At 46.9% G+C, this 25,186-nt stretch overlaps 1 protein-coding gene and 1 non-coding gene across 2 annotated transcripts in view; both read left to right on the plus strand.

Moving 5' to 3' along the window:
- The window catches only part of LOC102287974 (two pore channel protein 2), a 56,507-nt gene that overhangs the window by 23,448 nt on the left and 7,873 nt on the right, over nucleotides 1-25,186 (plus strand). Inside the window, exons 8-16 of the mRNA XM_070380057.1 lie at nucleotides 361-487; nucleotides 5,344-5,545; nucleotides 12,869-13,013; nucleotides 15,032-15,217; nucleotides 16,612-16,673; nucleotides 18,097-18,184; nucleotides 20,252-20,321; nucleotides 21,554-21,773; nucleotides 21,981-22,071. Of these exons, the coding sequence (XP_070236158.1) occupies nucleotides 361-487; nucleotides 5,344-5,545; nucleotides 12,869-13,013; nucleotides 15,032-15,217; nucleotides 16,612-16,673; nucleotides 18,097-18,184; nucleotides 20,252-20,321; nucleotides 21,554-21,773; nucleotides 21,981-22,071 (1,191 nt within the window). The remainder of the gene's footprint in view (nucleotides 1-360; nucleotides 488-5,343; nucleotides 5,546-12,868; nucleotides 13,014-15,031; nucleotides 15,218-16,611; nucleotides 16,674-18,096; nucleotides 18,185-20,251; nucleotides 20,322-21,553; nucleotides 21,774-21,980; nucleotides 22,072-25,186) is intronic.
- On the plus strand, nucleotides 24,832-24,938 carry LOC138990028 (U6 spliceosomal RNA). Its single transcript, XR_011466205.1, has one exon. It is a non-coding gene; the product is annotated as a U6 spliceosomal RNA (small nuclear RNA).

A 25,186-nucleotide genomic window follows, 5' to 3' on the forward strand; every position in this document is an offset into this window, starting at 1 on the left:
AAAGTTCAGATTCTTCCTATAATTCTGGGCAAGTGAATCTCCTTTCTGGGCTTTTGATTTTCTCATTGGGAAGGGAGGGAGTGGGATGGGGGCATCTCCCAGATCTTGCCTGCTCTGGAAGTTGGCACCTCTCTAAGGCACGAAGGACTTCAGAAGGCAGGTCTGGAGTGAGCCATTTAGCATGAAGCATGGTGATGGCTTTGAGGCCCCGTCGCACTGTCTGGGGGAGACGTAGACGGAGTAAAGGTTTTCCTTGCCCCACGCGTGGACTGTCCACGTGGGATGTCCCCTGTGGTCAGCCTTCTATGCACTGTGGACCTAGGGCACGGAAAACCGTGACACGTAGTTATTTCCTTCTAGGATGCCTGCCTACGAGCTCAACTGGTGGTATTCTCTGTACTTTATAACCTACATCATCATCAACACCTACATCTTCATGTCTGTCTTTCTGGCTGTTATCTACAACAACTACAGGAAGCACTTGAAGGTAACACGCCTGAGCTGGGGCTCCAGCGGGGGTCTGGCACCCGGCCGGGGTGGGAGCAAGGAGGCCAGGGAGCACTTGAAGGTAACACGCCTGAGCGGGGGCTCCAGCGGGGATCCGGCACCTGGCTGGGTGGGAGCAGGGAGGCTTGCCTGTGCACTTGCTAAATGTTTGAACATGCTCATTTTCCTTTCGCTTTGATGAATCTGAAGATTCACTTGCCTTGCTGAATGCTGCTAGGCCAGGTGGCTCTTTGTCAGTCTGGCGTGGGTCTGACAGTGCGTCCCAGCTTCAGGGCAGATCCCGGATTTGCTCCTCAGTCTTTTTCTTTGTTTTTCTCTTTGTGACCGGGCCACTTGGCATGTGAGATCCTGGTTCCCAACCAGGGACTCAACCTATAGTGGAAGTGCAGGGTCTTAACCACCCGACCACCAGGGAGGTCCCTTGTCCCTCACTCTTAATGCATCTGATTGTTCATGGCTCCTTGAAGTCGTTTATTCTTTATTTTAGTGCTTTTATTTACTTATTTTTAAATTTTTATTGAGTATTAAAATAAAATCTTTATTTAAGTGTTTTATTTTTAAATTTTTAGTTGATTTACAATGTTGTCTTAGTTTCAGGTGTACAGCAAAGTGATTGAGTTTTACACATACATATGTCCACTCTTTTTACATTCTTTTCCATATAGGTCATTACAGAGTATTGAGTAGAGTTCCCTGTGCTATACCGAAGGTCTATTTCAGTATCTATTTTATATATAGTAGTGGGTATATGCTAATCCCAATCTTCCAATTCATCCCTCCCTGGCATTCCTCCCTGGTAACCATTAGATTGTCTTCTATATCTGTGACTCTATTTCTGTTTTGTAAATATGTTCATTTTTACTATTTTTTTTTTAGATTCCACGTATAAGCAATATCATACGATATTTGTCCTTTTCTGTCTGACTTACTTCATACAAAGTATGAAGGAGCCAAAGCTGATGAAGACATAGCTGCACCCATTAAGAATTTAAGGTCTTTAAATAATAAATACTAGAGGGTGTGGAGAAAGGGGAGCCCTCCTGCATGCTGATGGGAATGTAAACTGGTGTAGCCACTATGCAAAACAGTGTGGAGGTTCCTTAAAAAACTAAAAATAGAGTTACCTTATGATCCAGCAATCCCCCTCCTGGGTGTATGTTCAGAAAAAACTCTTAATTCAGAGAGATAGCTGGACTCCCATGTGCACTGCAGCAGTATTCACAACAGCCAAGTCATGGGAGCAACCTAATGTCCACCAGCAGATGAGTGAACAAAGCAAAAGCGGTGCATGTCTACAGTGGAGCATACAGAGGAGGAAACACGCCATTCACAGCCACAAAAGAGAGTGAAATAATGCCATTCGCAGCAACACGGATGCAGCTAGAGATGATCACACTAAGTGAAGTAAGCCAGAAAGAGAAAGACAAGCATCATATGATATCACAGATACGTGGAATCTAAGATATTCTACCGAATTAACTCATTTACAAAAAAGAAATAGACTCAGACATAGAAAACAGACTTGTGATCACTAAAGGGGAAAAGCAGGGAGGGATCTGTTCAGTTCAGTTCAGTTCAGTTGCTCAGTCGTGTCCGACTCTTTGCGACCCCATGGACTGCAGCACGCCAGGCCTCCCCGTCCATCACCAACTCCCAGAGCTTCCTCAAACTCATATCCATCGAGTCGGTGGTGCCATCCAGCCATCTCATCCTCTGTCATCCCCTTCTCCTCCTGCCCCCAAACCCTCCCAGCATCAGGGTCTTTTCCAATGAGTCAGCTCTTCACATGAGGTGGCCAAAGTATTGGAGTTTCAGCTTTAGCATCAATCCTTCCAATGAACACCCAGGACTGATCTCTTTTAGGATGGGCTGGTTGGACCTCCTTGGAATCCAAGGGACTCTCAAGAGTCTTTTCCAACACCACAGTTCAAAAGCATCAATTCTTCAGCGCTCAGCTTTCTTTATAGTCCAACTCTCATGTCCATACATGACCACTAGAAAAACCATAGCCTTGACTAAATGGACCTTTGTTGACAAAGTAATGTCTCTGCTTCTGAATATGCTGTCTAGGTTGGTCATAACTTTCCTTCCAAGGAGTAAGCGTCTTTTAATTTCATGGCTGCAGTCACCATCTGCAGTGATTTTGGAGCCCCAAAAATAAAGTCTGTCAGTGTTTCCCTTGTTTCCCCATCTATTTGCCATGAAGTGATGGGACCAGACACCATGATCTTAGTTTTTTGAATGTTGAGCTTCAAGCCAGCTTTTTCACTCTTTCTTTCACTTTCATCAAGAGGCTCTTAAATTCTTCTTTGCTTTCTGCCATAAGGGTGGTATCATCTGCATATCTGAGGTTATTGATATTTCTCCTGGCAATCTTGATTCCAGCTTGTGCTTCATCCAGCCCAGCGTTTCTCATGATGCACTCTGCATATAAGTTAAATAAGCAGGGTGACAATATACAGCCGTGACGTACTCCTTTTCCTACTTGGAACCAGTCTGTTGTTCCATGTCCAGTTCTAACTGTTTCTTCCTGATCTGCATATAGGTTTCTCAGGAGGCAGATCAGGTGGTCTGGTATTCCCATCTCTTGAAGAATTTTCCACAGTTTATTGTGATCCACACTGTCAAAGGCTTTGGCATAGTCAATAAAGCAGAAGTAGATGTTTTCCTGGAACTCTCTTGCTTTTTCGATGATCCAGCAGATGTTGGCAATTTGATCTCTGGTTCCTCTGCCTTTTCTAAAACCAGCTTGAACATCTGCAAGTTCACGGTTCACATCCTGTTGAAGCCTGGCTTAGAGAATTTTCAGCATTATTTTGCTAGTGTGTGAGATGAGTGCAATTCTGTGAGAGTTCTTTGGCATTGCCTTTCTTTGGATTGGAATGAAAACTGACCTTTTCCAGTCCTGTGGCCACTGCTGAGTTTTCCAAATTTGCTGGCATATTGACTGCAGCACTTTCACAGCATCATCTTTCAGGATTTGAAATAGCTCAACTGGAATTCCATCACCTCCTCCACTAGCTTTGTTCGTAGTGATGCTTCCTAAGGCCCACTTGACTTCACATTCCAAGATGTCTGGCTCTAGGTGAGTGATCACACCATCATGATTATCTGGGTCATGAAGATCTCTTGTATAGTTCTTCTGTGTATTCTTGCCACCTCTTCTTAATATCTTCTGCTTTTGTTAGGTCCATACCATTTCTGTCCTTTATGAGCCCATCTTTGCTTGAAATGTTCCCTTGGTATCTCTAATTTTCTTGAAGAGGTCTCTAGTCTTTCCCATTCTATTGTTTTCCTTTATTTCTTTGCATTGATCACTGAGGAAGGCTTCTTATCTCCTCTTGCTATTCTTTGGAACTCTGCATTCAGATGTTTATATCTTTTTGTCCTTTGCCTTTTGCTTCTCTTCTTTTCATAGTTGTTTGTAAGGCCTCCTCAGACAACCATTTTGCCTTTTTGCATTTCTTTTTCTTGGGGGTGGTCTTGATCACTGCCTCCTGTACAGTGTCATGAACCTCCATCCATAGTTCTTCATGCACTCTGTCAGTCAGATCTAATCCCTTGAATCTGTCACTTCTACTGTATAGTCATAAGGGATTTGGTGTAGGTCATACCTGAATGCTCTAGTGTTTTTCCCTACTTTGTTCAATTTAAGTCTGAATTTTGCAATAAGGAGTTCATGATTTGAGCCATATATATACATACATATATATATGTATGTGTGTGTGTGTATATATATACATATATGCAACTGTGTGTGCTGAGTTGCTTCAGATTAACTCTGTGTGACCCTATGCATTGTAGCCCCCCAGGCTCCTCTGTTCATGGGGATTCTCCAGTCAAGAATACTGGAGTGGCTTCCCATGCCCTCCTTCAGGGGATCTTCCCAACCCAGGGATCAAACCTGCATCTCTTGTCTCCTGTATTAGCAGGCAGATTCTTTACCACTAGCGCCACTGGGGAAGTCCAATCTATCTATCTGCCCTATCTACCTATATATAATTAAATTGCTTTGCCGTATACCTGAAACAAAGACAACATTGTAAATCAACTCTGCTCAATTTGAGAAAGAGAATTTCTGGTCTAACTATGTTATCAGCTTACAGGGAGCAGTCGGGATGGGCATCCACATGGCCCATTATAACATGAAGAGGGGTTCTCCTCTTCTGGAAGATTCTCTGTGCACAGTCAGGCTTCATGGCAGCCCTGGACCCCTTCCTTCCAGGCCACTTCTAGCCTCGTTTCACTCCCCTGCTTTCCCCCCTCTCTTCTCTCTGTCTTCATCGACTTAATGGCAGGTCTGTCTTCTCCCTCCGAGCGGCTCCCTCTCTCTCAGCAGCGCGCCTCATCTCCGTCCTTTCTGGCGTCTGCCTGCTCCTGGGCAGAGTGGAGTGTGGGCCTGTCTGCTTCCTGCTACTTTGTCTCTCAGCGTTCTGATTATCCTTCCTGGGTTCACTCACTTGCACGCGGTAAGCGGAGTTCTGTTTTCTTCAGACACTAGATAGTTAGCCATCTCTGGAGCGGGGAAGGGATTTTGTACCTTGCGAATTAACAGACTTATCAGTGACTTCTCCCTGCGATTCCTCCTGTGGCATGAGTTCCTGGGTTGCCATTGTTGTAAACCCAGGAGCAGGAAGTATTAGGAGTCCTTGTTAGGCATGGAGAGACCTTTACACGCGAGCATCTCCTGCTCACCCAGAAAGGATACACGTGGTCCCCAGGACGCACTCATCTCAACTCTTCCATGACCTCGAAGTATTTAAAGCCGAGAAATGGGGCTTCCTTGAATCTTCCTCTTAAAAAAAATGCACACACTTCTTTTTTTTTTTTTTCAAGAATGAGATTCACACACTGGCGTACCTGAAACATCACAAAATGACGGAAGCTTTCAACATCCTGAAAGTCAAGGTGGGCACAGAGTTTGTGGTGAAGGAGGCCCGGTGGAGGCGGCTGGTCAAGGTGGTGGCACCAGACGTCAGCAGTTCCCACCTGGAGCTCCTGTTGAGGATCTCCGACGAGGGACAGAAGGGGCACGTGGGTAAGAAGCCTCAATGGGAAGTGGGGATTGGATTTTTTTTTTCATTTTCTTTTTAAAAAAGCTATGTATGTATTTGACTGAGTCCCATCTTAGTTGGGACACATGGGTTTCTCTCTAGCTGTGGTGTGTGGGCTTAGTCACCTGTGGGATCTTAGTTCCCTGATCGGGGATCAAACCCTCAACCCCTGCAATGGAAGGCAAGCTCCTAACCACTGGGCCACCAGAGAAGTCCCTCACTTTCTCACGTTTGCAAATAGAGATGTGTATTGGCTGGCAGTGTTACAGTGGAATTAGGGTCCTGAGCTGTGACTAAGCGACTTCACTTTCACTTTTCACTTTCCTGTATTGGAGAAGGACATGGCAACCCACTCCAGTGTTCTTGCCTGGAGAATCCCAGGGACAGGGGAGCCTGGTGGGCTGCCGTCTATGGGGTCGCACAGAGTCGGACACGGCTGCAGCGACCTGGCAGCAGCAGCAGCAGCTGTGTTCTGACTAGGGTGCGTGTTGTCAGCATGTGATGAGCCTTCCAGATGCCCTTTACCTTGTAACACGGTCATTCCCTGTCTGGGATTCTGCTTTAAGGAGCACATCTAAAACATGGAAAATGGCTGTCTGAAGTGCATTTAGCATTTACAAGCGAGAAGTTGAAAGTAACCGATATATTCATGTATACGTGGTTGATGCGATTATCAGTAACGCTTAATACTGGTAGCCTGCTTGCTGTGTGTGCCACTGTTGTGACTGTTGTGTGTGATCTTCCCCAAACTCAGGGGAAGCGGGGTGGGGGTCTTGTTATCTGCTTTTGTCAGTATGGAAACTGAGACTCAGGAAGGTCAAGTCATTTGCCAGGGCCACACAGCTGCAGTGTGGTACAGGCTAGACTCCAAGGCCCCTGCCTTTTATCATTATTCTAAACTGCCCCCAATTCTAAGGATCGCTTAACAGGAAATGTTGGTGACATCAAAAATGATCATGAAGGGACTTCCGTGGTGGGCCAGTGGCTATGACTCCACGCTTCCAAGGCAAGGGCCATGGGTTTAATCCCTGGTTGGGGAACTAACATCCCACATGCTGTGCAGTGTGGTCACATAAATAAATACACTTTAAAAGATGCTTTTAAAAATGACCATAAAGATGAGGTAGCAATGGGGAAAGATATACAATGACTGCAATACACCCCGACTTCACTTCACCAGTTCCAAGAAGAGTCTAGAGGGAGACGCATCCAAATGGAGAGATAAGTCTGAGAGGATGTAAATTCACATGAGACAAGGAGTCTCAAACCAGTCCAGCAGAGCCAGGGCTTTATTAGGACTCATGGCCTGTGTGAGAAGAAGGAAACAGTGACAGTGATCCTCTGGAACTTATGAGAGTGTCCCGGGAAAAGAGGGAACTGTGTGGCAAGACGCTGTTAAACGGGGAGTGCCAGCATCCTCCAGGAGGCAAGGTCAGCAGGGTTTGAAGGCATCTTCGCTGAGCCGTGGGCATGTGCCTTCAGCCACCCAACTCGATGGCTCAGAAGCCAGGCTTCTCAGACCCTGAAGAACCGGCTTTGGCGGCCCAGTTAGGGATTGGTAGTGATACACCGTGGGTCCTCATGCCAGACTTAAGGTTCTGCTAATGATGGGGGGAGAGTGGCTGGGAAGCCCCTGAGCACCAAACTTTTCAAGTTCTTTGGAAAGTGCATGAAGCTTTTAAATTTCTAGCCCTCCGTGGATCTGTATACTTGGGTAAAATACAGCAAAGATGAATGACTAGAAAGGTGGAATTTAAAAAAAACGTAAAATTCAAGTCCCAATTTTTCATTATTAAATTTTCCCTCCTGGGTGGATATTTTTTTTTTTTAAGTTTTTTTGTCCACACTCTGCTGCATGTGGGATCTTAGTTCCCCGACCTGGGATCGAACCTGCATCTTCTGCATTGCAAGATAGATTCTTAACCACTGGACTGCCAGGGAAGTCCCTCCTCTTCTTATTAAGGGCACCAGTCATATGAGATCAGGGCCCACCCTAATGATCTCCTTTCTGCCTAATTGCCTCGTCAGAGGCTCCATCTCCAAAATACAGGCACACTCGGAGGTGCTGGGAGCTAAGCCTTCAGCATGTTAAATCTCAGGGGACACAGATCAGCCCATAACTCCTGTTTGGCCGGTTCCGGCCTTAGACTGTTGGCTTCTCTAGAACTTTCTTCTGTCTCTGGTTTACCATCTCCCATGCCCTAGCACTGCTAATCTTCGAAAGCTTGTGTCGGATTTATAGCCTTAGGTTATCAAAACCTCAAACTTGAACATTTACTCAAAGCACAGCACCGCTATGGTTCTGCTTCATCCGCGGCTTTCTCCCTCACATGATGTGAGTCCACCTGGTCTGAGGCTGCAAAGCTGCAGCATGACGACAGCATCAGACCTCACCCAGGCAGTGCCCTGACTTTCTGATGCCCTGGGGACGTTCAGCAAAGGATATTGCATGGCCTTCTGAACAGGTGAGAGGGGGCAAAGGAGGTCGGCAGATGCCCTTGAGACATACATACCCATGACCTTGGCTGCCATTGGTTGGTTCATGGCTGGAGTCAGCAGGCCTCGGTCCTCAGCTCTGAGCCCTGCTCAATTTTTTGTTTTTAAACTTTTTATTTTGTATTGGGGTATAGCTGATTAACCATGTTGTGACAGTCTCAAGTGGACAGCAAAGGGACTCAGCCATCCATAAACATGTATCCATTCTCCTCCAAACTCCCCTCCCGTCCAGGTTGCCACATAACATCAAGCAGAGTTCCTGTCCTTATTGGCTATGCATTTTAATTATAGCAATGTGTACATGTCTATCCCAAACTCCCGAACTATCCCTTTCCCCCCATCTTTCCCTGCAGCAACGTTTGTTCCGTAAGTCTGTGAGTCTCTTTCTGTTTTATAAGTTGATTTGTATCATTTCTTTTTAGATTCCACAGGTAAGGGGTGCCATATAATATTTCTCGCTCTCTGACTTACTTCACTCAGTATGACACTCTCTAGGTCCTCCCATGTTGCTGCAGATAGCATTGTTTCGTTCTTCTTAATGGCTAAAGCAATGGCAACTTACTCCAGTACTCTCACCTGGAAAATCCCATGGACGGAGGAGCCTGGTGGGCTGTAGTCCATGGGGTCGCTAAGAGTAGACACGACTGAGCGACTTCACTTTCACTTTCCTGCATTGGAGAAGGAAATGGCAACCCACTCCAGTGTTCTTGCCTGGAGAATCCCAGGGACGGGGGAGCCTGGTGGGCTGCTGTCTGTGGGGTCGCACAGAGTCGGACACGACTGAAGCAACTTAGCAGCAGCAGCAGCAGTGGCTAAGTAATATTCCGTTGTATACATGCACCACATCGTCTTTATCCATTCTTTCGTCCGTCAACATTTAGGTTGCTTTCGTCTTTATCCATTCTTTCGTCCATGAACATTTAGGTTGCTTCCATGTCTTAGCTGTTGTAAACAATGCTGCAATGAGCACTGGGGTGCAGGTATCCTTTTGGATCACGCCCAGGAAGCCCTGCTCAATTTTGCCACCTGAGTCATGATCCTATTTGTAAATTAAATGAGACCAGGACTCATCTAGTTTGAAAAAAGGAGTCCGTCCAAGTCCCAGATTTTATGAGCGCTCCATGGAAGTGGCAGGAGGGTGCCCATAGACTCATGGCTTAGCAGACTTCCCCGGTATTTTGCCTTTCACAAAACAGGGGTGTCAATTTAAATACTGTTACCAGGGCAAACATGTCCTCAAGGAAGACAGCCAATTAGATTTGTTAACTTCTAGGGATCGTAGGTTATCTTTTAGGGGAGATAGCAGTTATTTCTGAGGGTGTGCAAAGACTCCTTTCGTTAACCAACGTTTCCTTTTTTTTAAATTTTTAAAGGTTTTTTTGATGTGGACCCTTTTTCTAAGTCTTCATAGAACTTGTTACAGTATTGCTTCTGTTTGATGTTTGGCCTCAAGGCATGTGGGATCTTAGGCCCCCTCCAGGGATGGAACCCCAACTCCCTGCATTAAAAGGTGAAGTCTTAACCACTGGACCACCAGGGAAGTCCCTAACCGACACTTTCAAAGACAGTTTTAATAACAGAAAGACAAACAGAATTTCGCACGTCACTGTAGTCTCCGCTCAGTACGAGCGGGAGACCACTGGCCTGTGAGGCATGCTCGCTTTCTCCCTTGATCTGTGACTATGGGCATGTGTGGTTTCCAAGGTTAAAGGCTGGAATTCCGTTAGTGCCTAAAGTGTTAGACTTAAACCTGGTGTTAAACTGAGAAAGATGAAACTTACAGACGTGGAAAGAAAAGAGCCGAATAGAATTGTTAACAGAGAGTACAGAGAATAATGTGTCTACAACAAGAGTTGGTAGACTGTGATCCACAGGCTATATATGGTCACTGCCTGTTTTTATAAACACATTTTACTGGAACACAGCCAGGCTCACTCATCTGTGTTTTGTTTATGGCTGCTTTCATGCTAAAGTGGCAGAATTGAAAAGTTGAAACAGGGATCAATTGGTCTACAAAACTTAACATATTTACTCTTTGCAGAAAAGAATTTGCTGATCCCTAATCTCCAACATATAGTACCAGATGGGCACAAATTTCTTGACGCAAAATTACCATAATTTGGATTCTCTTTGTCCTTTCTTGTTCTTCTTCTTCTTTTTTTTTTAATGTTTATTTATTTGGTCTGCAATAAATGAGCTGGGTCTGCAGCATGTGGAATCTTTAGTTGCAGCACATGGGATCTAGTTCCCTGACCTGGGATCTAACCCTGGCGCCCTGCATCGGGAGCACGGAGTCTTAGCCGGTGGACCACCAGGGAAGTCCTGTCCTTTCTTGTTCTACAGAATCTTCTGGATGAAAAGATGTGAGCCCAGTGATTCTGATAGAGTCCCTGTTGGTTGAGGTTATTTGACGACTGAGGTTTTGGGTGGATTCTGTGTACGCACACACAGCAGACACACACACACACACACACACAGAGTTTCATTTATGTATTTGACTTGTCAGGTCTGAGTTGCAGTACATGGAGTCTTTAGTTGTGGCATTTGAACTCTTAGTTGCAGCGTGGGCTCGAGCTCCTTGACCAGAGACTGAACCCCAGGCCCCGGCCCTGGGACCTCAGAGTCTTAGCCACTGAACCGCCAGGGAAGTCCCTTGGCTGGATTCTTAACAGTAGGTTCCCCTGAACCCTTTTTGTGGCTGTCATGTCAGTGTCTCCCTGCCCTCTGATGGTGGAGCTCACATAGCCCAAGTCTCTGAACTCAAGTTATCACATCAACTAATTTTCCCAGGCTGCCCTTCCCCCTGAGTGGGTACTACATGCCTTTGGCTATTAAGACAAATATATGTGTTTTGGTTCTAACTCTAAAGACCCAGAATTGAATCTACGAATAAGATATTCTTAGCTATCCTAAGATATCTGAGAATGCTTTCATCCAAGTTGATGTTCTTAGGATCATTGAGTGTGCAGTGTTAATCTCTTAGTCATGTCCGATTCTTTGCAACCCCATGGACTATCGCCCACCAGGCTCCTCTGCCCATGGGATTCTCCAGGCAAGAACACTGAAATGGGTTGCTATTTCCTTCTCCAGGGGGTCTTCCCAACCCAGGGATCGAACCTGGATCTTCCGCATGCAGGCAGCTTCTTTACTCTGGCACTCCTAGAGAATATAAGCAACATGACTGTTGAATATCACTCAGTGTTTTGTCTAATTCAGGCTCCTCGCTTGGATGAGGCCCCACTTTGAACATGGCTGGGGCTTTCTCTTTGCCTGGGTGTCTGTTGATAGCAGTTCACTGTCATCTTTCTCAAATTAATTATTATGGTGACATCTGTAGAACCATGACTGGTTGTTTACTTCTGAAACCTTGGAGACCTGGCCATTGTCTAGGCCTCTAACCGAGAAGCATTCTAGAATTTAAAAACTCTATCCCGGGACTTCCCTGGTGGTCCAGTGGCTAAGACTGTGTGCTCCCAAGGCTGGGGGCCTGCGTTATCCCTGGTCAGGCAACTAGATCCCGTATGTCGCGACTGAGAGCTTGCATGCCACAAGTAAAGGTCCCACATGCCACAACGAAGATAAAAGATCCCAAGGGCCGCAGTTAAGACCCAGCACAGCCAAATAAATAAATATTTTTTTAAAATAATTCTTCTAAAAAATTAAAAAAAAAATCCACCCCACTCTTTAACAACTATCTCAGCTATACCTGAATCTGTACCTGCAATTTACAACTTTCTTTAAAGCGTAACAAAGCCTTCAACTTGGTTTTCAAAGAAGCAGCAACACTCTGTGTACAATCTGATTTCATCCATCGATGTGATGTTTCTTGAAGTTGTATGTAACAGGAAGTTCATACATGAACAGTGGACTCTTGGTCAGTACCCCACATGCCTGGTCGGGGAGAGGTGCATGAGGTGATGTAGAATAGTCTGCTTGCCCTGGGCATTCAGCAGGTCCTGAGTGCATTGGCTCAGCAGCTGGGTGGGTCCAGGCTAGTCAGGAGAGTGATCACTGTGGACTTCCCTGGTGATCCAGTGGTTAAGAGTCCACCTGACAATGCAGGGGACACAGGTTCTATTCCTGGTCTGGGAAGATTCCAAGACCCATGCCAAGGGGTACCTAAGCCCGTGTGCCACAGCTACTGAGCCCGTGCTCTGGAATCCATACTCTGCAACAGGAGAAGCCACTGCAGTGAGAAGCCCGCACACTGCGGCTAGAGAGTGGCCCCTGCTCGCCGCAGCTAGAGAGAGCCCGCACAGCAGTGAAGGCCCAGCGCAGCCAAGCATTAATTCCCTAATTATTTTTAAAAAGAAAGTGATCACTGTACTGTGGCCTGGGATGACGCGCCAGTGTGTTGTGGAGGCTGTGGGTTTGAGTGAGTCCCTGAGAAGGGGCAGAGAGGAGGGTGGGCCGAGAAAAGGGTGGAGGTTGAAGGGTAAGGGTTATGCCTACCTTGGAGGTTTTGAGGGGCGGACAGGGACGTGGGATTGAGGCTGGAAACGCAGGTCAGGCAGACGCGGGAGGCAGCGACTGTCCTCACTGAGGAGGAAAGTGAGGTGGGAGGCAGGGAGGGAGGCAGTGGCATCTGTGAACCAGCAAAGTCACATGCTTGGTTTGGCTGCTTTAGGCTGGCGCAGGGTCTGCGTGAGGACAGGCGGGAGGCGGGGCCACTCGTTGGCCCCTTGGCCTTGGCCTTTGCGGCTTCAGATCTTCATCTGTGAAATGCAGATCCAGGAGTGCGGTCTTGGTGTCACTCTTTGGACCTTAGTGTCACAGCGGCCCCATATTGGGGGGTCATCTTTTCATTGCAGACAAAGTGAACTTTCTACGCTTGGCTGACCTCCTCAACATCCGGGTAGTCGCCATCAACATCAAAAAACACCCACTGGAAACTTGGATGCCTCGGGTATACCAGTCATCCACAAGCCTCTTGGTCCAGAAGATGGTTCAACACAGGCAAGTGAGATGGAGCCAGTTTTCTCTCAAGTTGCTTTCAAAGTACTGCAGTCAGTTAGTGCTGTCTGGACTGAATACATTTCACCATTGAAGCTATAAGTCACTCCCTGTTCTGTGCGTTTTTGTTTTTTTCAGGGAGGCATGGAAAGGGTTTTGGACAAGCTGTGTTTAACCTTAGCCAGAGGCCAGGCTTTTAGATGACGCTTCTTTCTTCGATTTTTTTTTTTTTTTAATGCTCAAGAGCCACAGACTGGCTGTGCTTTCTGAGTCAGGGAAGTGAATCACTCTGATTTCAGAAAGTTCCAGTCCTGTCAGAGTTATTAGGAAGTTGATGGCAAGTGTGGTATTTTGACTCTGTAAAATGTGGTAGGAAGATGTGAGTTAGCATCACGGGAATGACTGTTAAGAATGTCAATTGAATCTTTTATTCTCAAGTAGATGGACTTGGTGAAAAGTGACTGATTGGAAAAGACCCTGATGCTGGGAAAGACTGAGGGCAGGAGGAGAATGGGGGGCAGACCAATGGTTGGATAGTGTCATCAATACACTGGACGTGAGTTGAGTAAACTCCGGGAGATGGTGAAGCACAGGGAAGCCTGGAGTGCTGCAGTTCATGGGGTCGCAAAGAGTCAGACGTGACTGAACAACACGATGGACTCCAGCAAGAGTCCTTTATCCTGGTTGGAGACCTTATTTTTGCTACACATTGCCTGGAATACTCCTGTCAGCAGAGATTTCCCCTCTTGCTGTCTTTGAATTTATTGTCTCATAAAAGTGAATGATGGGACGTCTCTGGGGGTCCAGTGGTTAAGACTCCACACTCACAGTGCAAGGGACCCAAGTTCTGCCCCTGGTGGGAACTAGATCCCACATGCCATGACTAAAGATCCCGAATGCCGCAACAAAGATCTAAGATCCCACGTGCCACAGCTAAGACCTGTTGCAAATAAATAGTTTTTTAAGAAAGTAAATGGTTCAGAAGTCCTTGAAAGTAGCCCAGCCTATGATGTTGATAAATATCCCTTTCAGTGCCCATATTTTATATTAAACAAAACCGTTTATGTAAAAGGTCCTTTCCATTCATCTCAACATTGAGCTACAGATATGTTTCACTTGGTGGATGTTTGTGTGTCCACATGTGGCCTCCAGGGCTGGCCCCTGGAGTCTGAAGCTTCCCCAGAACAGTGGGCTAGGACTCTGTCTTCCTGCGGCCACGTCCAGGATTCGCCCAGGAGCACAGCATGCAGATGCCTGCTTGGGGCAACCCTCTCTGTCATTGAAAAGTTGATCCTGAGCCCAAATATCACATTTTTTTCATCCCTTTTCACCCCTGACTTGGTGAGAAAATAGGACATGTTGACTCCCTGGAAGTCTCGTGTGTGAGCGACTATATCCCAATTTAAAAAAAAGACACACACACACACACGCCGGATTTCAAAGACTTCATACCAAAAAAGGATGCCAAATATCTCGCTTATAATTTTTATGATCATTACATGTTAAGCAGATAGTAGTTTGGATGTACTGTGTTAAATAGAAAATATTGTTAAAATAATCTTAACCTGTTTAGAAAAATAAAAGAGAATTTGGTTTTTTTTAAAAAAGAAGTTTTCAGGAACTTTCTTAGCAAAGGATTCCAGTTTTCCAGGGACAAGCAGTGGAGATACAGTGGTCCCTTCTCCTTGCCCCCGATTCTACTGAACCTTTCCTCTGACCCAGCTGCTGTGCCAGAAAGGTGAACTTGGGAACACTGGGCCTTCTCCCTCATGCTGTCTTCATTTTCTCCTGGTAGGAAAGCCTGGGAGGCAGGTGAATTTCAGGGCCCTGACTATGGTGGAACCTTTCTTTCCATGAGGGGTGAATGTGTGTTTGTGTGTGTTGGTGGAGTGGGAGGTGGTGAGTATATCACGTTCATCCCATTGACAGGAAACACATCTGTCCCTGTAGGGCTCTAAACCTGCTTTTTTCTCTTTTAACTGCAATATATGACAGAATCTCTTCTTTTTCTCTCCTGCCAGGATTTTTGTCTGGGTTTATGATGTCATCATTCTAATAAATGCCATATTCATTGCTTTGGATGAGAAGGACTCCTTAATTTCCTACGCAGAATGGCTTTTCCTTTCTCTGTATATCATTGAGATTCTCCTGAAATTGTACACGTATGAACCCAGCGCTTATTTTGGAAGGAAGCAGTTCTGGAACTGGTGAGTCTGTGTGTTTTTTTGTGGGTAGTGGGGAAACTGTGGGTGAAGACAGGGCTTCCTGTCACACTGTGGGAACACAGCTCCGTCTGCCTAGTTTTGAGGTTTCTTTTTTGTTGCTCTTTGCTCATTAGTCTTGTTTTTTTGACCATGCTGCAGAGCATGAGGGATCTTGGTTCTTGGTCCTCCCAGGAATCGAACCTGCGCCCCCTGCTGTGAAAGTGTGGCATCTTGACCACTGGACTTCAGGGAAGTCCCCAGGCTTCTTAGAATGAAGTCTTGAGGACATGGGAACATCTGGTTGTCAGAGCTGTGATTTATGATGTCAGTTCGAATGACTGGCTAAAATTAGAATCACATCTTGAATTTGAAAAGGAATCTTAGGACACAGGCCCAGTGAGACAGTTCCCTCCAGAACTGCTGGGCCCCACACTCATCTAGTCTTATTATCAGAAAACATGGCCTGCACGGCTGGATGATGAGGACCTTAGTGAGCTCTTTCCTGGGCTGGATGTGTCTCTGTGACCTTCTCTTCTCCAGGCTGTGTACCTCCTGGCCTCAAACCATCGCCTGCATGCTGCACACCGTCTCGGGTGCCACTGAGTGTCAGGCATCATGGAACACAAACTTTAGGAGGACACAGTTTGGAAAGTTGGATCTCTGTGGTCACTGCTTTCAGTGCCAAGAAACTCACTAGAGTTCTTGTGTGGCCCAACAGGAGGGACCTGACCAGTGTTGTCCAGGACCATGGCACCTTTGTCAGAAAGAAAAGTAATGGCATGATGAATTTCATCTTTAATTAGAAAGTTGCAGAACCTCCCTGGTGGTCCAGTGGTTAAGACTCCATGCTTCCAATGCAGGGGATGTGGGTTTGATCCCTGGTCAGGGAACTAAGATCCCACACGTTGCTCAGTGTGGCCAAAACACAAAAAGAAAAAAAAAATTTAAGGTGCAATGCATTTAGTAAAATTAATGCCAAAAAAAATTATACTGTGTATTCTGAAAATGTGTCAAAGTGTTCTTGCAAGTATGTAGCTATGTTGGAAGGCAGAGTGATATGAATTAGTTGATTTCTACAGATTTCCCAGAATGGTTAATTGGAGCAGCCAGTCAGTGATTAAACACAGTGTTTCTTTTTGTATCTGCTATCCTAAAAATCATGGAAATGAGTCTGATGGCTGGATCTTGGCTTTCCCTAGGAGATGGGATTCAGCATTTTTTTTTTAATTTTATTTTATTTTTAAACTTTACATAATTGTATTAGTTTTGCCAAATGTCAAAATGAATCCACCACAGGTATACATGTGATCCCCATCCTGAACCCTCCTGGATTCACTGTCCTAAGCTTGACAGACCTTTCTCTTGATTCCTTACTGATGTTGCTTCTTCACTGTTAGGTTCGACACGCTGATCATCATCGCAGCCCTGCTGGCCACTGTGGCCAACACCACTATTCAAGGTCAGTGTCATCACCCACTCCCAGCTTCTCTGCTTCCTGGATCGTGTGTTCAATCAGTGATCTTTGTAGAACATCCACGGTGCACTCTTAGGGTGTTTGGAGCAACGCAGAGGGGATGAAAGAGAATCGGTAACAGTGTTCCGTGTTCTGGAGAGGGATGCTAGCTTTGTCTGTGTTTAGCTGTGTGGTTGTTGTTCAGTCGCTCATTCGTGTCCAGCTCTTTGCGACCCTATGGACCACAGCATGCCAGGCTTCCCTGTCCTTCATCATCTCCCAGAGTTTGCTCAGACTCACGTCCATCCAGTCGGTGATGCCATCCAACCATCTCATCCTCTGCATCAGGGTCTTTTCTAGTGAGTCAGTTCTTCACATCAGGTGGCCAAAGTATTGGAGCTTCAGCTTCAGCATCAGTCCTTCTAATGAATATTCAGGGTTGATTTCCTTTAGGATTGACTGCTTTGATCTCCTTGCAGTCCAAGGGACTCTCAAGAATCTTCTCCAGCACTACAGTTCAAAAGCATCAAGTCTTCGGTGCTCAGCTTCTTTATGTAGAGATTCATGTATAGGCATCATCATACCAACCACTCACCTGGTTATTTCTCCAAAACTGCCCTTGGTCTCAGGGCTCATCCTTGACCTTCTGCCCATGCTGACCCCTGACCCTGGATCCAGTTGTAGCATCAGCCTCTGCCCACCATCCTCCCACCCTCTTCCTTCTACCCTCTTCTGGCTTCCCCACTTGTGCCCTCACCACCCTGCACACTCCTTCCTGTAGAAGGCAAAGAAGATTATTTACAGATAAAGCAGGTTCTCTCTTTTTTTTTTTTTCCAAATGTTTATTTCTTTATATTTTTGGCTGTGCTGGGTCTTCATTGCTGCGCGTGGCCTTTCTCTAGTTGCAGTGCACAGGCTCATGGGTTCTCATTGCACCGGCTTTTCTTGTTGCAGAGCACGGGCTCTGGAGCACAGACTCAGTAGTTGTGGCATGGGCTTAGTCACCCCGAGGCACGTGGGATCTTCCCAGACCAGGGATTGAACCCATGTCCCCTGCATTGGTAGTTGGATTCTTAACCACTGGATCACCAGGGAATTCCAGACAGAGTAGCTTCTTAACCTGAATGCTGGGGGAGAAGGGCTTGCTGAAATGTGTTCCATAGAACGGGACTCACAGTCCCTTCTTGATGATGGTCTGAAGTCTGGTCCTGCACTCATGAGTCTTTGCTCTAGGGCTGGCAGGGCTGCTCAGCTCAGCTCTGATCAGCTTGCAGAACCCTCCCTTCCTTACTGCATGGAGCCATCACCCTGTTCTTGAAGTGAAGTCGTATTTCCCCAGGACCCACAGAGTCTCAGGCGTTGTTGAATTATGGGACAAGCTGGAGGTGCTCAGAAAGAACAATGAGAGTTGACTGTGCTCTTTTTCCAGCGAGAAAATACAACAGTCAGCAGGTACTGGATATTGTCTTGATTTTGAGAATACTCCGGCTCCTTCGGGTCATCGTCAGCATCCAGAGGTAAGGATGAAACCATGGGGAACCGTCGCACCTGGGTGGTTTCCCCTCTCTGGGGCTCGACAGAGACCATCCTGCCTGGGAGCTAGAAACACGCCCAACTGTGTCCCCAGGGTGGAACTTGTATAGAGGACCTGGGTTCTCCAGGGGCAGTGGGCAGCGGCAGGGAGCCTGTGAAGATGGTGAAGGGGACCCGTGGCAGCTCCCTGAGGGCAGGGAATCAGTCCATCACTTTCATCCCTGTGACCTGGTCCCTCAACTGTGCTTGCGAGTCTTGACGGCAGCTAATGCTGGCCCTGGTGGCTCAGACGGTAAAGCATCTGCGTACAATGCGGGAGACCCAGGTTCGATCCCTGGGTCAGGAAGATCCCCTGGAGAAGGAAATGGCAACCTACTCCAGTACTCTTGCCTGGAAAATCCCATGGACTGAGGAGCCTGGTAGGCTACAGTCCATGGGGTCGCAAAGAGTCAGACACGACTGAGCGACTTCACTTCGCTTCACTTCACTTCAATGCTAACAGTGTGATAACCATCGTCTTATTGTTCAGCCCCTGAGTTGGGTCTGGCTCTTTGTGACCTTCTAGGCTCCCCTGTCCTTCATTGTCGTGTCCATTGAGTCGATGCCATCCAGCCATCTCATCCTCTGTCACCCCTTCTCCCCCTGCCCTCAATCTTTCCTAGAATCAGGGTCTTTCCCAGTGAGCCAGCTCTTTGCATCAGGTGGCCAAAGTATTCAGTTCAGTTCAGTTCAGTTCAGTCACTCAGTCGTGTCCGACTCTTTGCGACCCCACGAATCGCAGCACACCAGGCCTCCCTGTGCATCACCAACTCCCGGAGTTCACTCAGACTCACGTCCATCGAGTCAGTGATGCCATCCAGCCATCTCATCCTCTGTCGTCCCCTTCTCCTCCTGCCCCCAATCCCTCCCAGCATCAGAGTCTTTTCCAATGAGTCCACTCTTCGCATGAGGTGGCCAAAGTACTGGAGTTTCAGCTTTAGCATCATTCCTTCAAAAGGAATCCCAGGGCTGATCTCCTTTAGGATGGACTGGTTGGATCTCCTTGCAGCCCAAGGAGATCTTCTCCAACACCACAGTTCAAAAGCATCAATTCTTCAGCGCTCAGCTTTCTTCACAGTCCAACTTTCACATCCATACATGACCACAGGAAAAACCATAGCCTTGACTAGATGGACCTTGGCTTGTTAAGTCCTTCCAACAACACTTGATGTAGGGGCTTTAATGATCCTGAGTTCATGGGTCATGACACTGAAGCTCAGCGAGAGCGAGAGGTTTCCCCTGATGCACAGCGAGAAAGAGACAGACATAGGGCACAACCCAGGAGTCTGATCCCCAAACCTGGAAAAGCCCACTCTGCTTGGGATAGGCTAGGTTACTTTCCAGGAGCATAGCGGGATGCCTCCATTCGAGGACTGGCCTGCTACCCCACAAGGTACTCACTCTTTCAACCTAAGTCTCCAAGGAAGCTTTAATACAGACCGGATTTTTGATGAAGAAAAAAGTGGAGGAAAAAATCCGATGAGACTGTATGGTTTTTCTTTTTTTACAAGTTTTTTGTTGTTCTTGTGGACCATCTTTAAAGTCTTTATTGAATTTATTACAGTATTATTTCTGTTTTATGTTTTGTTTTTTTGGCCGCAAGGCACGTGGGATCTTAGCTTCCCAATCAGGGATCGAACCCTCACCCACCTGCATTGAAGGGTAACGTTTTAACCGCTGGTCCATCAGGGAAGTCCCAGGCTGGATGGGTTTTCAGCCTCAATACCCACCTTTGTCTTACTGGTGAAACTGATGACCTTTCTTTCTCTCTCTTTTTTTTTTAACTGCCTTGCTTTGCTGTAGGTGAAATACAGGTTAACCACCTGCTGCCCCTCCCACCCAGTTCAGTAGATGGACTGACACCGACAAAATTGTAAAGGCAGATTCCCAGCGGCATTTAAAGGACAGATCCAGGGCAGGAGGGAGAGGCATTAGACCCAAGGTGCTAGGATGGTGTCAGTTTTATTCTTACCTGCCCTTTTCCTTGTGTCAGAAACTTCATTTTATCCCAGGTTTCGGGTGATCGTGACCACCTTAATTAACATTGGCCCCACAATGCTGACATTCGGCGGCCTGGTCTTGGTGAGTGCTTTCTTTCTGATCCACGTGAAGCAAGTGGTAAAATGTTCATTTTTTAAAAATTACTTACTCATTTCTGGCTGCACTGGGTCTTCGTTGCTTTGCATGGGCTTTCTCTAGTTGCTGTCCGTTGCAGTGGGTGGGCTCTTCACAGTGGAGCTTCTCTTGTTGCAGAGCGCAGATTCTAGGGCTTCAGTGGTTGCAGCACCTGGGCTCATTGGTTGTGGCACACGGGCTTTAGTTGCCCAAGGCATATGGAATCTTCCTGGACCAGGGATCAAACTGTGTCCTCTGCTTTGACAGGCAGATTCTTAGCCACCGTACCACCAGGGAAGTCTTAAGAAATTCATTCTTAGCAGCTCTCTCTGAGCCTTATTTTAAGTGAGGGAAAGAAAGAGATGTGAAATCAATGAGTTCAGTGGTTTCTAGGAGCCATTTTTAGAAATATCAAATGTGTATAAACATCAGGCATTTATACCTGCAAACAGTTCAGGTACACTGGCTGCTGTAATGAACACCCCAGCCTCAGCGGGTTAATCGCGTTACAGTTTTTCTCACCCGCAGTCCAGGGGGTATTCCTAGCCCTAACCACCAGGTGGTTCTCAGGGATTTAAGCTCTTCCAGTGCATGGCTCTTGTATCTGGGTTGTTTTTTAAACTCTACTGGGAAATCGCTATACGATATGACAAATATGCACAATATGACCAATATTCGAAATCTAATGATTTCTAACTTTCCTGGTGGCTCAGCAATAAAGAATCCACCTGCCAATTCAGGAGATGTGGGTTAGATCCCTGGGTCAGAAAAACCCCCTGGAGAAGGAAATGGCAACCCACTCCAGTATGCTTGCCTGGACAATCCCATGGACAGAGGAGCCAGGTGGGCTGCATTCCATGGGGTCACAAAGAGTCAGACAGGAGTGAACAACAGTAGTGAATTTAACCCCCTGACTTGTTAGCAGCATCACTTTGACTTTGTAAATGGAGACTCTGGGAGAGGGCAGGGTGTGGTCCAGCTGGGGTGTCTCCTGTCCCTGAACAACCCAGTGTTTGGTGGGCAAACCCCAGCCACGCTTTTTCCTGATGTTGCTGGAACTCATGGCTGGGGGGCAGCCATTCCTGGAATGAGGGTAGCAGCCTTCCCTGCTGGCTGTTGTCACCTGGCCCGCCTGTGTCCATGTCCTCCTGCCTCCCCTCACCCCGCGTGCCACCCCGTGACCCTGCCGCCCACCCTAGGTGGTCTACTACGCATTTGCCATCATTGGGATGGAAGTGTTCCACGGCAAAATCCACTTCCTGGACCCCGGTTCTGGCAGTCCTGATGCCCTGGTGTGTGGGAACCCAGCCTTAAAAGACTCAGCATTTGCCCAAGGCAGGTACTGCAAGAACAACTTCAACGACCTGGCGTCCTCACTCATCCTGCTGACGGAGCTCACTGTGGTTAACCAGTGGCACAATATCCTTTCTGAGGAGGCGGCGTGGTGGGGGATGCTCAGAGCAGCTCCTGGGAGGAGGAGGAAATGGGAACCCGCTCCAGTATTCTTGCCTGGGAAGTCCCGTGGACAGAGGAGCCTGGCGGGCTATAGTCCAGGGGTCGCAAAGAGTGGGACACGACTGAGCGACTAAACAACGACCTGGCAGGTTTGGTGCCTTAGCTTCGCACTCCTCGCGGACGGCTTTGCCCTCGTGACACACCAGGCAGCAAAGCTGTATTTCATCGGCTTCCACGTGGTGGTCGTCATTCTCATTGTGAAGTGAGTTTGCTCCTGCCAGTGGGCCTTTCCAGACCCGCCCCCCCCACCACCTTCAGACCTACAGCCGCTCGCACCTCCCTCCTCCCTGGCTCCACCCTGGACTTCCCTGTGGATGGGTCCCATCTCCCTTGCTAGATGCCCAGGACACCAGAAGGGAGGCGTCTAACTTCTGTTCACACTCGTGTTCTTCAGTGTCAGCCAGCCGTGCATGTCAGTATATCATATAAATATCATAGCCTCACAAGTTGTTTGGGTCAGAAGGGCTCTGGGGTCCTGGTGGGTCTCCCTACCCTTCCCCACTGGGATGAACATCCTTGTGAATTGCATCCACCTCTGCTGAAATCTGCCCAACTCCTGGGATTCCTTAGAACCTAAACGAGTTAGTTTCCTTGTTGTCCAGCTCTGGTCCTCCCCTGTCCTTGCACAGGGAGAATGGAAAGGTGCCACTGGTTACTTCTCTTCATTGGTTCCAGTTCTGTCCTGATCCGTCTTCCGGGGGTGGGGGAACTCAGCCACTATTTGAAAGCAGTTATGACATCTCAGTGCTTCAGAGGGCTTTCCTTCCAGCTTGCCGATCTCTGATTCTAGTTCCATCGTTCCTTGTGGGAATCTGAGTTCCCTTGATCACAGGTTTTCGTTTCTTTAATAATTTTGGTTATTTATTTATGCGTTGGCTGTGCTGGGTCTTCGTTGCTGCTCAGGCTTTTCTCTGGTTGCAGCAAGTGGGCACTACTCTGGTGGGGTGTGGGCTTCTCCTCCTTGCAGTGGCTTCTCTTTTCGCAGTGCGCAGGCTCTAGGGTGCCTGGACTTCAGTACTCATGGCCCATGGGCTCTAGAGCACAGGCTCAGTAGTTGCTCCGCAGCATGTAGGATCTTCCCAGATCAGGGATCAAACCTGTGTTCCCTGCATTGGCAAATGGATTCTTTACCACTGAGCCACCATGGAAGCCCTTGATCGCTGAGTTTTTTTCCCAGAGATGTTTTCTGGCTGTTGTACCCTTCTCAGTGCCCAGGGCACGCAGCTCTTGGCGTGGCAGCCCAGCCCTGGGCCTTGTTACCTCAAGGTTGCTTTGGCCACCAACCCGCTGGTTTTGGCTGAAGAACGTCCCAGTAGAGGGAGGGGAAGGGAAGAACCGCTCAGCGCTGCTGGTCCTGCACAGTCTGGACAGAACATGCAACAGGAACAAGAGAAGAACGCCTCCAAGTGGCTCTAAGAGCGATTTTCAGAATGCTGGGGTGGGCTGGGGGATCATGAAAAGCTGTAGGGGCTCCTCCCCAAGGTTCGTGGAGGCGGTGACAGCGGGGCTCCAACAGCACTGAGTGAAGGCAAGGTGGTGAGGGGCTGGGACTCCCTACTCTCTAGTCGACGGGTCACTGTGCATGCACGTCACGTGTATGTAATGACAGAGCGAGACACCGAGGGTCCAAGACAAAGAGCTTACGGAAGCTGCAGCCAGAGCAATACTTGGGTCTGCTCCCTGAGCCCTAATCCCCACTAAGCAGCGAGATGAGGGCCAGCTGGATGGGCTAGATTGTAGAACCAGAAATTCAAACTGAGGAAACTCTAATCTGTGTATCTGGGAAGACCTGCTCATCCTCCCCTCTGGAGAGAGAGAGAAAAAGAGAAATACCTAATTTTAAAATCTTTTTTCCTTGTATTGGCGTATAGCCAGTTAACAGTGTGATAGTTTCAAGTAAACAGGGGAGGGACTTAGCCGTACATATGCACGTGTCCATTCTCCCCCAAGCTCTGCTGTCCTCCAGGCTGCGGGTGACATGCAGCAGAGTTCCCTGTGCTAGATGTGTGGGTCTCTGTTGGTTTTCTGTTTTATTTTATTTTTTAAATTTAATATATTTATTTTAAATGACATAATAGATACAATTATTGATAAGTGGTACAATTTGATAATGATTGAAGGTACAATTCATTGATAATGATAAATGGTACAATTCCCAAAGAAGATAGACATCATAAACTTAAACACCTTAACAGCAAAAACAAACAAAGATACATAAAGCAAAAATCAGAAGAAATAAAGGGAAAAGAAAAACACATAATCATAGTGAGACATATTAACATTTCTCTGAGAATATTTTATCAAGTGCAGAAAAAGAATAGGAAAAGAATAGGAGCATCTTGAATGATGTCATTAATAATTTAAATATAATAGATTTATATTTAATTTATGTTAATCATATCCTACACAAACATATTAAAAATTTTGTATCTCATATGTTGTTATTAGATGTCCAGGGGACATTTAGAAAAACTGGCAAAAAGATAAACATTACTAAATTTCAAAAAGTTTATCTGTTTTAAATACAGCAGTGTGTACATGTCCATCCCAGACTCCCTAACTGTCCCTTCCCCCCATTCTTCCTCTCTGGCAAGCGTAAGTTCATTCTTTAAGTCTGTGAGTCTGTTTCTATTTTGTAAGTAAGTTCAAGAAAGACCATATTTTTAGTTTTGAATGCAAGCAGGTCTCTGGGGAGGAGAGGTCTTTGCTAGCCACAGTGATCTCTGGGGAGGGGGCAGCGCCAAGCTTTACTACCATGGGACATCTCCAGAGGCTAGTGTACTGACTGGGTTGGTCAAAAAGTTCAGGTTTTCCATAGTGAATTTTTTTACAGTTAATACATCCCTAAATGACTCCCAGTGCCTTTGCTCCAGGATCTAGACTGTGCAGAAACATGAGACATTCGTGGAGAGTTTTCTATCAACCATCATTTGGCCTAAGCTTCCCCTTAAACTGTATTTTTGTGCTTGGTCTGGCAACCCATGTAATAAAATTGGAACCATATACAAAGAAGATTCACATTGCCCCTGCACAAGGATGACACAAATTGGTGAATCAGTTGATACTTTTGCAGTATGGGGGTAGGGGATTCAGAGGTACAAACTGTTACATATAAAATAAGATGCAAGGACGGGCTTCCCAGGTGGCACTAGGAGTAAGAACCTGCCTACCAGTGTAGGAGACAGGAGAGACTCAGGTTCGATCCCTGGGTCAGGAAGATCCCCTGAAGAAGGGCATGGCAGCCCACTCCAGTATTCTTGCTTTGAGAATCCTGGTGGCCTACAGTCCTTAGATTCCCAAAGACTTGGACATGACTG

The sequence above is a fragment of the Bos mutus genome, chromosome 11 (genome assembly GCF_027580195.1).
Source record: "Bos mutus isolate GX-2022 chromosome 11, NWIPB_WYAK_1.1, whole genome shotgun sequence".
NCBI classification, from domain to species: Eukaryota; Metazoa; Chordata; class Mammalia; order Artiodactyla; family Bovidae; genus Bos; species Bos mutus.